The following is a 12,377-nucleotide window of genomic DNA, read 5'->3' as shown; positions in this document are numbered from 1 at the left end:
GTTTGAATATTAACCCCTTAATGGATATATCCTTTGCAAATATCTTCTCACATTCAGTAGGCTGCCTTTTTCATTTTATTGATCGTTTTCTTTACTGTGGAAAAGCTTTCTCATTTTATGTAGTCCCATTTGCTTATTTTTGCTTTTGTTTCCCTTGCCTGAGGAGACATAACCCAAAAAACCCCCAAAACCCAAAATATTGCTAAAACTGATGTCAAAGAGCATACTGCCTTTGTTTTCTTCTAGAAGTTTTATGGATTCAAGAGTTACAATTAAGTCTTTAATTCATTTTCATTTTATTTTATATTATTTTATTTTTTATTTATTTATTTTTTGCAGTACGTGGGCCTCTCACCGTTGTGGCCTCTCCCGTTGCAGAGCACAGGCTCCGGACGCGCAGGCCTAGCGGCCACGGCTCACAGGCCCAGCCGCTCCGCAGCATGTGGGATCCTCCCAGGCCAGGGCACGACCCCACATCCCCTGTGTCGGCAGGTGAACTCTCAACCACTGCGCCACCAGGGAAGCCCTCATTTTATTTTTGTATATTGTGTGAGAAAGTAGTCCAACTTGCTTCTTTTGCATGTAAATTTCCTGTTTCCCCAACACCATTTACAGAGGCAATCATTTCCCCATAATGTTCTTGTCTCCTTTGTCATAGATTAATTGACCATATAAATGTGGGTATATTACTGGGCTCTCTAATCTGTTCCCTAGATCTATGTGTCTGTTTTTGGGCCAATGCCATTTTATTTTGATTATTCTAGCTTTGTAGTATTATCTGAAGTCAGGGAGCCTGATTCCTCCAGCTCCATTTTTCTTTCCCAAGATTTCTTTGGCTATCTGTGGTCTTTTGTGTTTCCTTACAAATTAAAAAAAAAAAAAATGTTCTAATTCTGTAAAAAATGCCATTGGTAATTTAATAAGGATTGCATTGAATGTGTAGATTGCTTTCAGTAGCATGGTCATTTTAACAATATAAATTCTTCCAATTCATGAACATGATATCTTTCCATTTGTGTTGTCATCTTCAATTTATTTCATCAATTTCTTATAGTTTTCAGAGTACAAGTCTTTTACCTCCTTGGTTAGATTTATTCCTAGCTATTTTATTCTTTTTGATACAATTGTAAATGGGATTGCTTTCTTGATTTCTCCCTCTAAAACTTTGCTGTTCGGGCATAGAAATGCAACATATTTCTGTATATTAATTTTATATGCTGCAACTTTAATGAATTCATTTATTAGTTCTAATAGGTTTTGGTGGTGTTTTTCTATGTATAGTACCATGTTATCTATAGATAGTGATAGTTTTACTTCTTCGTTTCCAATTTCAATTCCTTTTATTTCTTTTCTTTTTTGATTGCTGGGTCTAGGAATTCCAATACTATGTTGAGTAAAAGTGGAGAAAGTGGGCATCCTTGTCTTGTTCCTGGTTTAGAGGAAATGCTTTCAGCTTTTCACCATTGAGTATGACATTGGTTGGATGTTTGTCATATATGGCCTTTATTATGTTTAGGTATGTTTCCCCTCTACCCACTTCATTTAGAGATTTAACATAAATAGATATTAAATTTTGTAAAGGGCTTTTTTCTGCATCTATTGAGATAATCATATTTTTATTCTTCAATTTGTTGATGTATATCACATTGATTTGCAGATATTGAAACATATTTGAATCCCTCTGAAAAGTCCCACTTGATCATGGTGTATGACCCTTTTAACATATTGTTGAATTTGGTTTGCTAATATTTGATTGAAGATTTTTACACCTAAGTTCATCAGTGATATTGGCCTGTAATTTTCTTTTTCTGCACCGTCTTTGTTTTTGGCCTCAGGGTGATGCTGAACTTGCAGAATAAGTTCAGAAGTGTTCTTCCTCTTCAACTTTTTTGGAATATTTTGAGAAGAATAGGTGTTAACTCTTTTGAAAATGGTAGAATTCACCTGTGAATCTGTCTGGTCCTGGATCTTTGTTTCTTGGGTTTTAAAATTACTGATTCCATTTTAATATTGGTAATCAGTTTGTTCATATTTTCTATATTTCTCCTGATTTATATTTGAGAAATTGTTCATTACATGAAATTTATCAGTTTCTTCTTGGTTGTGCATTTTATTGGTGTGTAATTGTTCATAGTAATCTCTTATGGTTCTTTATATTTCTGTGGTATCAGTTTTAGCTTCTCCTCTTTCATTTCTGATTTTATTGAGTCAGACCCTCATCTCTTTTTCTTGATGAATCTTTCTAAAGGTTTATCAATTGTCTTTATCTTTTCAAATGACTAGCTCTTGTCTCATTGATATGTTCTATTTTTTTAAGTCTCTATTTCATTCATTTCTCCTCTGTATTTATTATTTCTTTCCTTCTACTAACTTTGGGTTCTGTTTACTCTTCATTTTCTAGTTTCTTTAGGTCTAAGGTTAGGTTACTTACTTGGGATTTTTCTTCATTCTTAAGGTAGGCATGTATCACTATAAACTTCCCTCTTATAATTGCTTTTGCTGAGTCCCATAGATGTTGGACCACTGTTTCTCCATTTTCATTTGTCTCCAAGTAATTTTCTTAATATCCTCTTTGATTTCTTCAGTGACCCCTTGGTTGTTTTGTAGCATATTGTTTAAACTCTAACTGTTTGCACTTTTGGCAGTTTGGGTTTTTTTTTTCCTGTAGTTGAAGTCTAGTCTCATACATTTGTGTTCAGAAAAGATGCTGGCTATGATTTCAATGTTCTTGACTTTCTTTTGTGGCCAAGACGTAATCTATCCTGGAGAATGTTCCATGTGCACTTGAAAAGAATGTGTATCTGATGGTTTGGGATGGAATGTTCTATATATGTTTAGTAAGTCCATCTGACCTATAGTTTAAGTCCAATGTTTCTTCACTGGATTTAAACTTGATTTTCTGTCTGGATGACCTGTTCTTTAATGTAAGTGGGAAGTTAAAGTCCTCTACTATTGTTTTGTTACTGTGTATTTCTCTGTATGTGTTTGTTAGTATTTTCTTTATGTACTTAGGTGCTTCTATTTTGGGTGCATATATATTTAAAATTGTTGCATAATCTTGTTGGATTGGTCCCTTTCTCACTATATAATGTCTTCTTTGTCTCTTGTTTCAGTCTCTGTTTTAAAGTCTATTTTGTCTGATATAAATTTTGTTACCCCAGATTTGTGTTTATTTCTATTTTCATGAAATGCTTTTTTCCATTCTCTCACTTTCAGTCTGAGTGTTTCTTTAGATCTGAAGTGAGTGATTATAGGCAGCATATATATGCGTCTTTTTGTTTTGTTTTTTTAAAATCAGTTCAGCCATTCTATGTCTTTTGATTGGAGCATTTTGGTTCATTTATATTTAAAGTAATTATAGATAGGTAGGTACCTATTGCCATTTTGTTAATTATTTTTTGTTGTGTTTGTAATTCTTTTTTGTTCCTTTCTTCTGTTCTCTCTTCCTTTGTGATTTAATGACTATATTTAGTGTTATGTTCTGATTACTGTCTTTTGTGTGTGCGGATCTATTATAGATTTTTTGTTTTGTTGTTACCATTAGATTCATATATAACAACCTATATTCATATGTGGTTATAAGTTGATAGTCTCTTAAGTTCAAACACATTCTAACAACCCTGCATTTCTATTCCCCACTTCATATTTTACATCCTTTTGTTTTGTGTTTCTATATTAACTACTTATTGTGGGTACAGAGGATTTTACTATTTTTGTCTTTTAACCTTCCGACTAGCACCTTCTACCTTTACTGTATGTTTGCTTTTACCATTAAGATTTTTTTCTTTTGTAATTTTCTTATTTCTCATTGTGGTCTTTACTTTTCCTCTTAGAAAGTCCCTTTAGCATTTCTTGTAAAGTCATTTTAGTGCTACTGAACTCTTTTATCATTTGCTTATCTGTAAAACTGTTGATCCATCCTTTGATAGCCTTGCTGGATACAGTCATCTTGGTTGTAAGTTTTTTCCTTTCGTCACTTTGTATATGTTGTGCCACTCCCTTGTGGCATGCAAAGTTTCTGCAGAAAAATCTGCTAATTGTCTTAGAGGAATCCTCTTGTATGTACCTAATGGCTTTTCTCTTACTACTTTTAAGATTCGCTCTTTATTTTTAATTTTTGCCATTTAAATGATAATGTGTCTTGGTGTGGTCCTCTTTGGGTAAAAGTTGTTTGGGACTTTCTGATTTCCAGACCTGTAGGTCTGTTTATGTCTTGTTAGAATATTTCATTTATTATTTCTTCAAATACGTTCTCTGTTTCTCTCTGTCTCTCTTTATTTGGGATCCCTATAATGAGAATGTTACTATACTTGATGTTGTTGCAGATGTCCCTTAAGCTATCCTCATTTTTAAAAAATTCTTTTTGTCTCTTTCCTGTGCTGTTTGGGTGGTTTCCACTACCCTGTCTTGCAGATCACTGATCCATTCTTCTGAATCCTCTAATCTGCTGTTGACAACCTCTGGTGTAATTTTTCATTTCAGCTGCTGTATTCTTCAGTTCTGTTTAGTTCTTTCTTATATTTTCTACCTTTTTCTTAAAATTCTCACTGTTTTCATCCATTCTTCTCCAGAGTTCATTGAGCATTGTTATGGTCATTACCTTGAACTCTATTGGGCATACTGCTTATCTTCACTTTGTTTAGAGTTTTTTCTGAGATTTTGTCTTGCTCCTTCAATTGGAATATATTTCTCTGTCTCCACATTTTGCCTAATTCTCTGTGTTTATTTATATGCGTGAGACATGTTCCTGATCTTGGAGGAATGACCTTATGTAGGAAACGTCTATGGGACCCAGCAGCATGCTCCCCTCTGTAGGATCTATACACCAGATCTATATGCTATAAGGGTTCCCATCTGTTGTAGCAAGGCCAATTACTGTGGGTGCACTAGTAGGTGGGGATGGGCCCCCAGCAGGTTGGCTACCAGACTGCCTCATGCAGAGGCTGTCAGCCACTGGTGAGCAGGACCAAGTCCTGGGGCAGCTGGCTGCAGTGCTCAAGGGTACCTGGGCTGGTGCTGTCCCACACAGGAACAGGGCCAGGTCCTATTGTAGGAGCTGTGGGGCCTGGGGTTGGTGCTGTCGTGGGTTGGTAAGCTTCTGGTGCTAATAAACTATAGGGAGAACTCCAAAGTGGCACTTGTCTCTTATAATGGCTGACACCAGCATCTATGTCCCTAGTTGCCTCCTGCCTCTCTGGGAGTTTCACAAAGATCAGCGAGTCAGTCGAACCCAGACTTCTTTCTAATTAGTGCCTCTGCACTGGGACATGGAGCAAGTGAGAATTTTTGTGTGCCTTTTAAGAACAGAGTCTCTGTTTCCTACAGCCCTCTGGCTTTCCTGTATACCAGCTACACTGGACTTCTATGTCAGACATGCGGGGGGATTATCTTCCAAGTCTGTGACTCCCAGGCTGGGCAGCCCAACTGCCCCTTCATTCTTGTCCTTTTGATCATTAGGAATAAAATATGCATAAACATAAATTTTGCCTGGTATTTACATAGTAGGCCAAAGATTTTGTCTGTTTTTACTTCTCACTAGAAGTGAAAGAGTGTTCATTAATTTATATACTTAATTGTGATTTACCATTTCAAGATAAAGTGGAATAGAGAGACCTTGACCTTGCTGACCCATACAAAGCTTAGAGGAGCATTAATCTTATTTAAAAGAATATTATAAAGCAAGTTATGCACTACTGACCAATACAGCGTGGGATTGACTGCCATCTCCCATCCTTGCACACAAGTTCTTCTGCATCTTCAGTTAGATAATTTTCTTGACAGAGAATAGATATTTTTTCTCCATCCTGATATGTCACTGTAGTTGTCATATCTCGACTATTGGGAATCTGAGGTGGGGGTGGGCATGATTGTATTTGTGCTTCTGAAAATATTAAAATTAGATTTCTTGATTAAAAACCATAAGTTAAAAATATTAAAGGAATAATTTTCAATAAATAGAAAGCTCTAATAATATATCATAAATGATTAAACAATATTAGACTCAATTACACTCTTAAGCTTGTTTAGCACTTTAATATATTCACACTTGGTTTACAGTGTCATGGTCTTCCTTGCAGGTTCTTCCTTCTGTTCTTTCTGTGGTCAATCTTGCATAATTTATGTAAAATCGATTTTAATTACTTCTAACCTTTAGGATGTTCTAAGTGAATTGCTCACTCAATTACAGGCACTAAGTAAAAACTGATATCAGGATTTTTTTTTACAGATATTGGTGATCAGATGTATTGGAATCAACTTAAAACCCTCACAAGATTTTCTCCCAGTGGAAGGAGATTAGCCAGAGGAAAAATTACACTTAGTTAATGATCGATTAATTTGATGCAGTCTTGGCCAAGGTAAGAATTAGATATGTTCACTGGGATTTATAGTATACTGTTTACGGTTCAGAACTCTTCTGGAGGTACAATTTACTAGCTTTCCTGTGCTGTTAAGAGATATACAGATTAATGAAATACACCTGGTTTAACGGATTAGGCAACCTGGCTTTAGTTACGTGACCAGCAGGGTATAAAAGACACCCCTGTAAACTGTGTCTGAGTTCCATAAAATTGAGATACCTCAGATATATATTGGCAGTTCATAATTTGAAGACAAAGCCTGTCCTGCTCAACTGAGGGAAGACTCTGCATGACTATACCTGGAAGGTTTTGGACCTCTCTGTGACACCTTGATTTTGTTTTCTCCTGCCATACTGCATTTTTATTTCATTAGAAGCCATATGCAAGTATATACTGGAAAGTCTTGTAAATCCTTTCAATTGTTTAATATTTTGTATTAAATTCAGGGAAATATTTGCCTGAATACACTTCATTCATGCTTACTAATATCATCAGATTTTCTATTTTGCTCTACATCAATAGAAGTATCTTATATTTCATCCAAAATATTTTTCTTATTTCTGTTTTAACTATCTTGACATTTTTTTCAATGTATTGTCAACAATTTATTTTCTTTTGTGTCTGATGTGTAACCACTTTTGTCCTAATAATATTAATCTGTACTTCTTAATAAGTCTTGCAGAAGTTGGTCTATCCACTACATTTCCCTAAAAAATGAAATAATATTCTGTAAATAAGCTATGTATGACTTTTTAGCTTATTATAATAATTGATATTTTAATTATTCTTTCCTTCTATGTTCTTTGGGTGTATGTTCTTTTCTAGATTCTAGATTGTACTTCCTATTACTTTAAATTTGTTCCTTGTTTTGTAATGCATGCTTTAAAATACAAATATCTTTGTTTTTGCTGTATCCCATAGATTTCAAAGTATACTGTTTTCCTTTTCATTTTACTTAATTTAAAGTATTTTCTGTTAGTAAACCACCGAAAATGGGGTTTTTTAGTTTAGGGATTTTTGACGTGTGTGAATAAGATGTGTAGCTAGCTTTCTTTTAATTTTATATTTGCTTTTACTTTAGAGAGAATAATTTGAGGACATTAATTACTTGAAATTTGTTGGGAATTCCTTTATTATATGAAAATAATCAATTGTTTTAAATTAATTAACTATATTTAAATAAGCTAATATAGATTTCCAGGCAAGGTGTATTTCAACAGCTATAAAGAAATATTGTATAATTATAAAAAAGTTAATTCACAAGGACTAAGCAATCATAAATGTATAATGTATCTAAAAATATATCAAATAAATGAAGCAAAGATGGACAGAGCTAAAAGAAGAAATAGACAAATCCATAATCCTAGTTAACAATACTGACAGCCTTCTTACTGTGACAGATAGAACAACTAGAAAAAAACATTTTAAGACATAGATAAATTTTTAGAACGCTAGGAACCACTTTAACCTGATCTAGCAACTAGATTATACATATGCTTTATATGAAAAAGGATATACCACAATGATAGGCAATATGCTGTGCAATAAACAACAAATTTCAAAATACTGAAAAATTACACGGTGTGTTCTGTGATAATTGAATTAGATTAGAAATCAATAAGAATAAAGTATCTATGCAAACACCCATGATACTCATAAAACTGTATACATTAAATATATTCAGGTCTCTCTATAAAAATTATACCACTATACAGCTCTTAAATGGAGAATAAATTATTTAGAAAAACATAAATATTCGGGAATTAAACAACAAACTTCTAAACAACTGCCATGTCAAAGAAGAAGTCACTAGGAATATTAGAAAATATTCCACATAGAACTAAATGAAAGTAAACTGGATGTATTTATAATTTTTTGAGACACAGCTAAAGCAGCACTGAGAAGGGAAAAAGGTAGTTTTACAGGTTTACATTTAGAAAGCAGGATGGCTTAAATCAATGTTTTAATTTTGTATCTTCAGAAATGAGAGAGTAAAATTAAAATCAAGAAATTATAAGGAAGGAGAATTAAGTCCACAAAAGAGAGAAAATTGAGAAAGATGAATAGAAAAGAGAAAACAGAAAATTAACAAAGCTAAAAATTAGAGAAGAGAGGAAATGGAGAAAATTAAGAGTGTTAAAATTGGTTATTTGAAAATAATAATATGGAAAAACAAAACTCTTGGGAGAAGATCAAAATAAAGGAGAGAAACAACGATCAATACCAAGAACGAAAGAAGTGATATCACCAAATATACTGTAGAATGAAAAGAAAAATAGAATGTTAAGTGACTATTAGAAAGAATTTTACATCAATCAATTTCATAAATTAGGTAAAATGGAGACATTTCTTGAAAAATACAACTCTCACACCTTGACAAAAGACAATATCGAAAATGTGAATAGCATACCCCCTATTGAAATTGAACTCTTCATCAAGGGAAACTTCCAAAAAAAGCAAACTACATATCAGATGACTTCACATCTAAATTCAAAATTTTTTAGAACTATAAGTGTTTTACACTTAAGACATTACTGGAAAAATAGAAGCAGAAATAAATAAAGAGACATACAATGTTTATGATGTGAATATTCAATATGGTAAAGACATCAATTCTCCCTAATTTATTTATCATTATAGAGCCATCCCTTTCCATGTACAAACAAATATTTTATAAAAATTAATAAGCTTTCCATGAAATTTCTATGTTAATGTAAAGACCAGAATAACTAAAACAATTTTGAGTGGGAGGAACATACTTGGAGACTACATATCAGACTTTACAGACTTCAAGTCTACTAAAAAGCTAGTTACAAAGGCAATTTGGCAGGAATAAAGATAGTCAAATAGATAAATGGACTGAATAGCAAGTCCAGAAATAAATCAGCACTTCCATAGTCAATTGATTTTCATTTCAAAGTCTTTTCCACACATACTGCTAAAACAATTGTCTATCCATACATAAAAAAATTAACTCTTATTTTATGCAACACTTAAATGTTAATGTAAGACAGATAATATACTTAAATATACATACTAAAATTATAAAGCTTCTAGAAGAAAATATAGAAGAACTCATGTACTTCACTGCCTCTAAATATTACTTGTTTCCTTAAAGATGCAGTTGTGTAGCAAGTTCTCTTTTAATTTTACATTTGCTTTGAAGACATTGATTACTTGAAATTTGTTGGGCATTCCTTTATCATATGAAAGTAATAAATTGTTTTAAATAAATTAACTATATTTAAATAAGCTGATATAGACTTGCAGACAAGGTGTGTTACAAAAACTATAAATAAATATTTTATAATTATAAAAAAGTTAATTCACAAGGACTAAGCAATCATAAACGTATCATGTATAATATACAGTGCACATTATATATTGCCATGGCAGTTGTTTAGAAGTTTGTTGTTTAATTCCCAAATATTTATGTTTTTCTAAATAATTTATTCTCCTTTAACAGCTTTAGTGTGGTACGATTTTTACACAGAGAACTGCATATAAGAAAGAACTATAAGATGTTGAACACTAGATAGTAGATTTGTTTTTATGTTGGTTTGAAGCTACTTTCTATATATTATAGGCTTGTAGAAATTGGTAAAAATATTGAGGATAGTGAGTCAAGGTGTCCGACAGTTAGAGAAGAGAGATACAGATCTGAAAGTAAAAAACTGAAATGAGACTATTCAATTAGAATTGGTGATGTCAATATGATTCAAGACTTTTTAAGATAGCTATAGATACACAAACAGATAAATAGATGACTTGATAGATACATAAATATAAATAAATAGATTGATACATAAATAGATACATGAATAAATACATAATAGTTCAGCATAGACATAAGTACATTTATGTGTAATGTAAGAAATCAAAAGCAATGGTTTTCCCATGCTAATGAGCACACCTACTGCCCAGATGTTAATTTAAAGCCACCAAAGTTCTGGGTGTTGTGTCATATAGCTGACTAATGCACACGATACAATTAATATTTAGAAACAGTGTTTTGGTTTGTTTCTAAATTACCTTTCAGATTGAAATTTATTTGTAATGATATATAACTAAATTTCCTTGAAAGACACAAAGATACTACTTTTACAAGTTAGAAAGAAATAGAATACATTTTTGAAAACATTATAAAGAAGAGTTTACCTTCGTTGCAGGTTACTTTAGGATCCCATCTTCCATTTATACAGATTGAGTGTTTGTATTCTGATTTTCCTCGACATTTGTAACTTTGGCTGGTGTTATGGTCAAATTCAATCGTATCTGATGGAATTCCCCCAGATGCAAATATTTTTGACCCTTTACACTTCTTAAGTTCCTCTGTCGCTATAAAATGAAAATATTCTCTTGAAAAGACTAATTCTAAGAACCAAATAACAAATACAATAAATAGCTATGAAGTCAGTAATATAATGAACTTACAATTTATGCCTACAGATTCTACCAACCAAGTTATTACTGAACAAATTGCATGAAATGGACTATTATATATGAACCTGAGTCCTGCATCCAGTTTTTGAAATTTCAGAGAAAATATCCAGCCTAAAGACATTCTGCATTTTGGATTGGAACATTTTTGCATGATCTACATAGTGAATAGTCATCCCATGAATAATGTGGTCCCAAACTTGAAACATGTGCAAATGTTCACATTCATTTGTTTTTAGATCTCAAGCATCTCTGAATTACTTTTAATTCACAATCTTAAAACATTAAAATAAAAACAATTTTGTGTGGACATAGAATATCAAGTTGATAGCTTATATATATTTTTTTCAAGAAAAATAATGAAACATAATTAGAAAAGTACGTCTAAGGTTTTTTTTAAATAGAATCTTAATTTTTAAGCAGATCTTTTGAAAGATCACCAAAAAATAACAAATACTTGGAATAAGAAAGTGGGTACTTAGAGTTAAAACCTGTTTTCTCTATATATACGTAGAGTCTTAGAGGAGCTATATTATACACCAGGTCATTCTATGATCCAATATAATGCCATAATAAAAATTTTTTTCTGGCTCCAGAAAAAAAGTTAAATATGGACTAAAAAACCTTTTTTTATAGCTACCTATTTCAAAAAATCAATGCAGGTGGAAGTCGTTTTGAATATGACAAAATATCAGTATAGGTCTTTGGTAGTATTTGTTAATGATTTGTTAGTGACAAGAGTCAAGTGAGGATAACAGAATAAAGAAAAGTCAAGTAGTTGGCTATTGAAAAGTAATGATTTGAAAATGCCACCCTGAAAAAATAACATGAAATAAGGAGATGAATTCAAAACACACTAGAGGCTTGAGAATCAGTCCTATTTTTGGGATTTGTTCAGAGTGTTGAGGGAGACAAAGCCGATAGTATTCTTCAGGGAATGGTAACCAAAGGAAGATGTATACTCAAAAGGAGCAGTGGTGGCTGCTGTCGTCATCCTATGATTGACTGGTTTCTGAAAGGAAAGCAAACTTATTTATTAGGAGAAAATAAATATAGTAAGAAGAATGAAAAGCTAGACTAGACAGATTGACAAAATGAACACTGAGAGGAGAAAATTGGAATAAGGTCTATTATAGCTGAGAGAGATTATGTTAAACTGAATACAAGCAGAGGATTAACCTTTGCAAGGAAAACTCTGAGATCAGGGGAGTAATCATTGAAGCACATGTTTTGATGTAAGGTAGAATGAAAAGTTAATGAAGCGAGGTCATTTGTGGAGATGGAAGAGGATAAAGATGAGGTTTGGTGAAGAACTGGCAATACCTTAGACCGGACTGTGTTTAGTAGAAATGTAGGGAGTAATAAACAATGAAATTTACTGATTAACTTAATAAGCTCCTATTGAATATCTCCCACCTGTCAGCCAGTCTTTTGGTGTTGGTAATATATCAGTGAACAAAACAGGTATGAATCCCTGCTCTCATGGAGCCTGAGCCTAAGCCCTACCTTCTCCTTGGAATAATTAATGACTAGAAATGTGATGAATAAGTAAGAGCGGCCATCCAGGACTCTCTTTGA

At 32.7% G+C, this 12,377-nt stretch overlaps 1 protein-coding gene across 1 annotated transcript in view; it reads right to left on the bottom strand.

Annotated features, from left to right (window-relative positions):
* Nucleotides 1–12,377, bottom strand: part of LOC309799998 (complement factor H-like) — an 80,027-nt gene that overhangs the window by 10,578 nt on the left and 57,072 nt on the right. The window contains exons 15-16 of the mRNA XM_082613802.1: nucleotides 10,518–10,697; nucleotides 5,699–5,881 (exon numbers count right to left, since the gene is read on the bottom strand). Of these exons, the coding sequence (XP_082469928.1) occupies nucleotides 5,699–5,881; nucleotides 10,518–10,697 (363 nt within the window). The remainder of the gene's footprint in view (nucleotides 1–5,698; nucleotides 5,882–10,517; nucleotides 10,698–12,377) is intronic.

The sequence above is a fragment of the Mesoplodon mirus genome (genome assembly GCF_964341445.2).
Source record: "Mesoplodon mirus genome assembly, chromosome: 3".
Taxonomy (NCBI): Eukaryota; Metazoa; Chordata; class Mammalia; order Artiodactyla; family Ziphiidae; genus Mesoplodon; species Mesoplodon mirus.
This window is presented reverse-complemented; position numbering and strand designations above follow the sequence as displayed.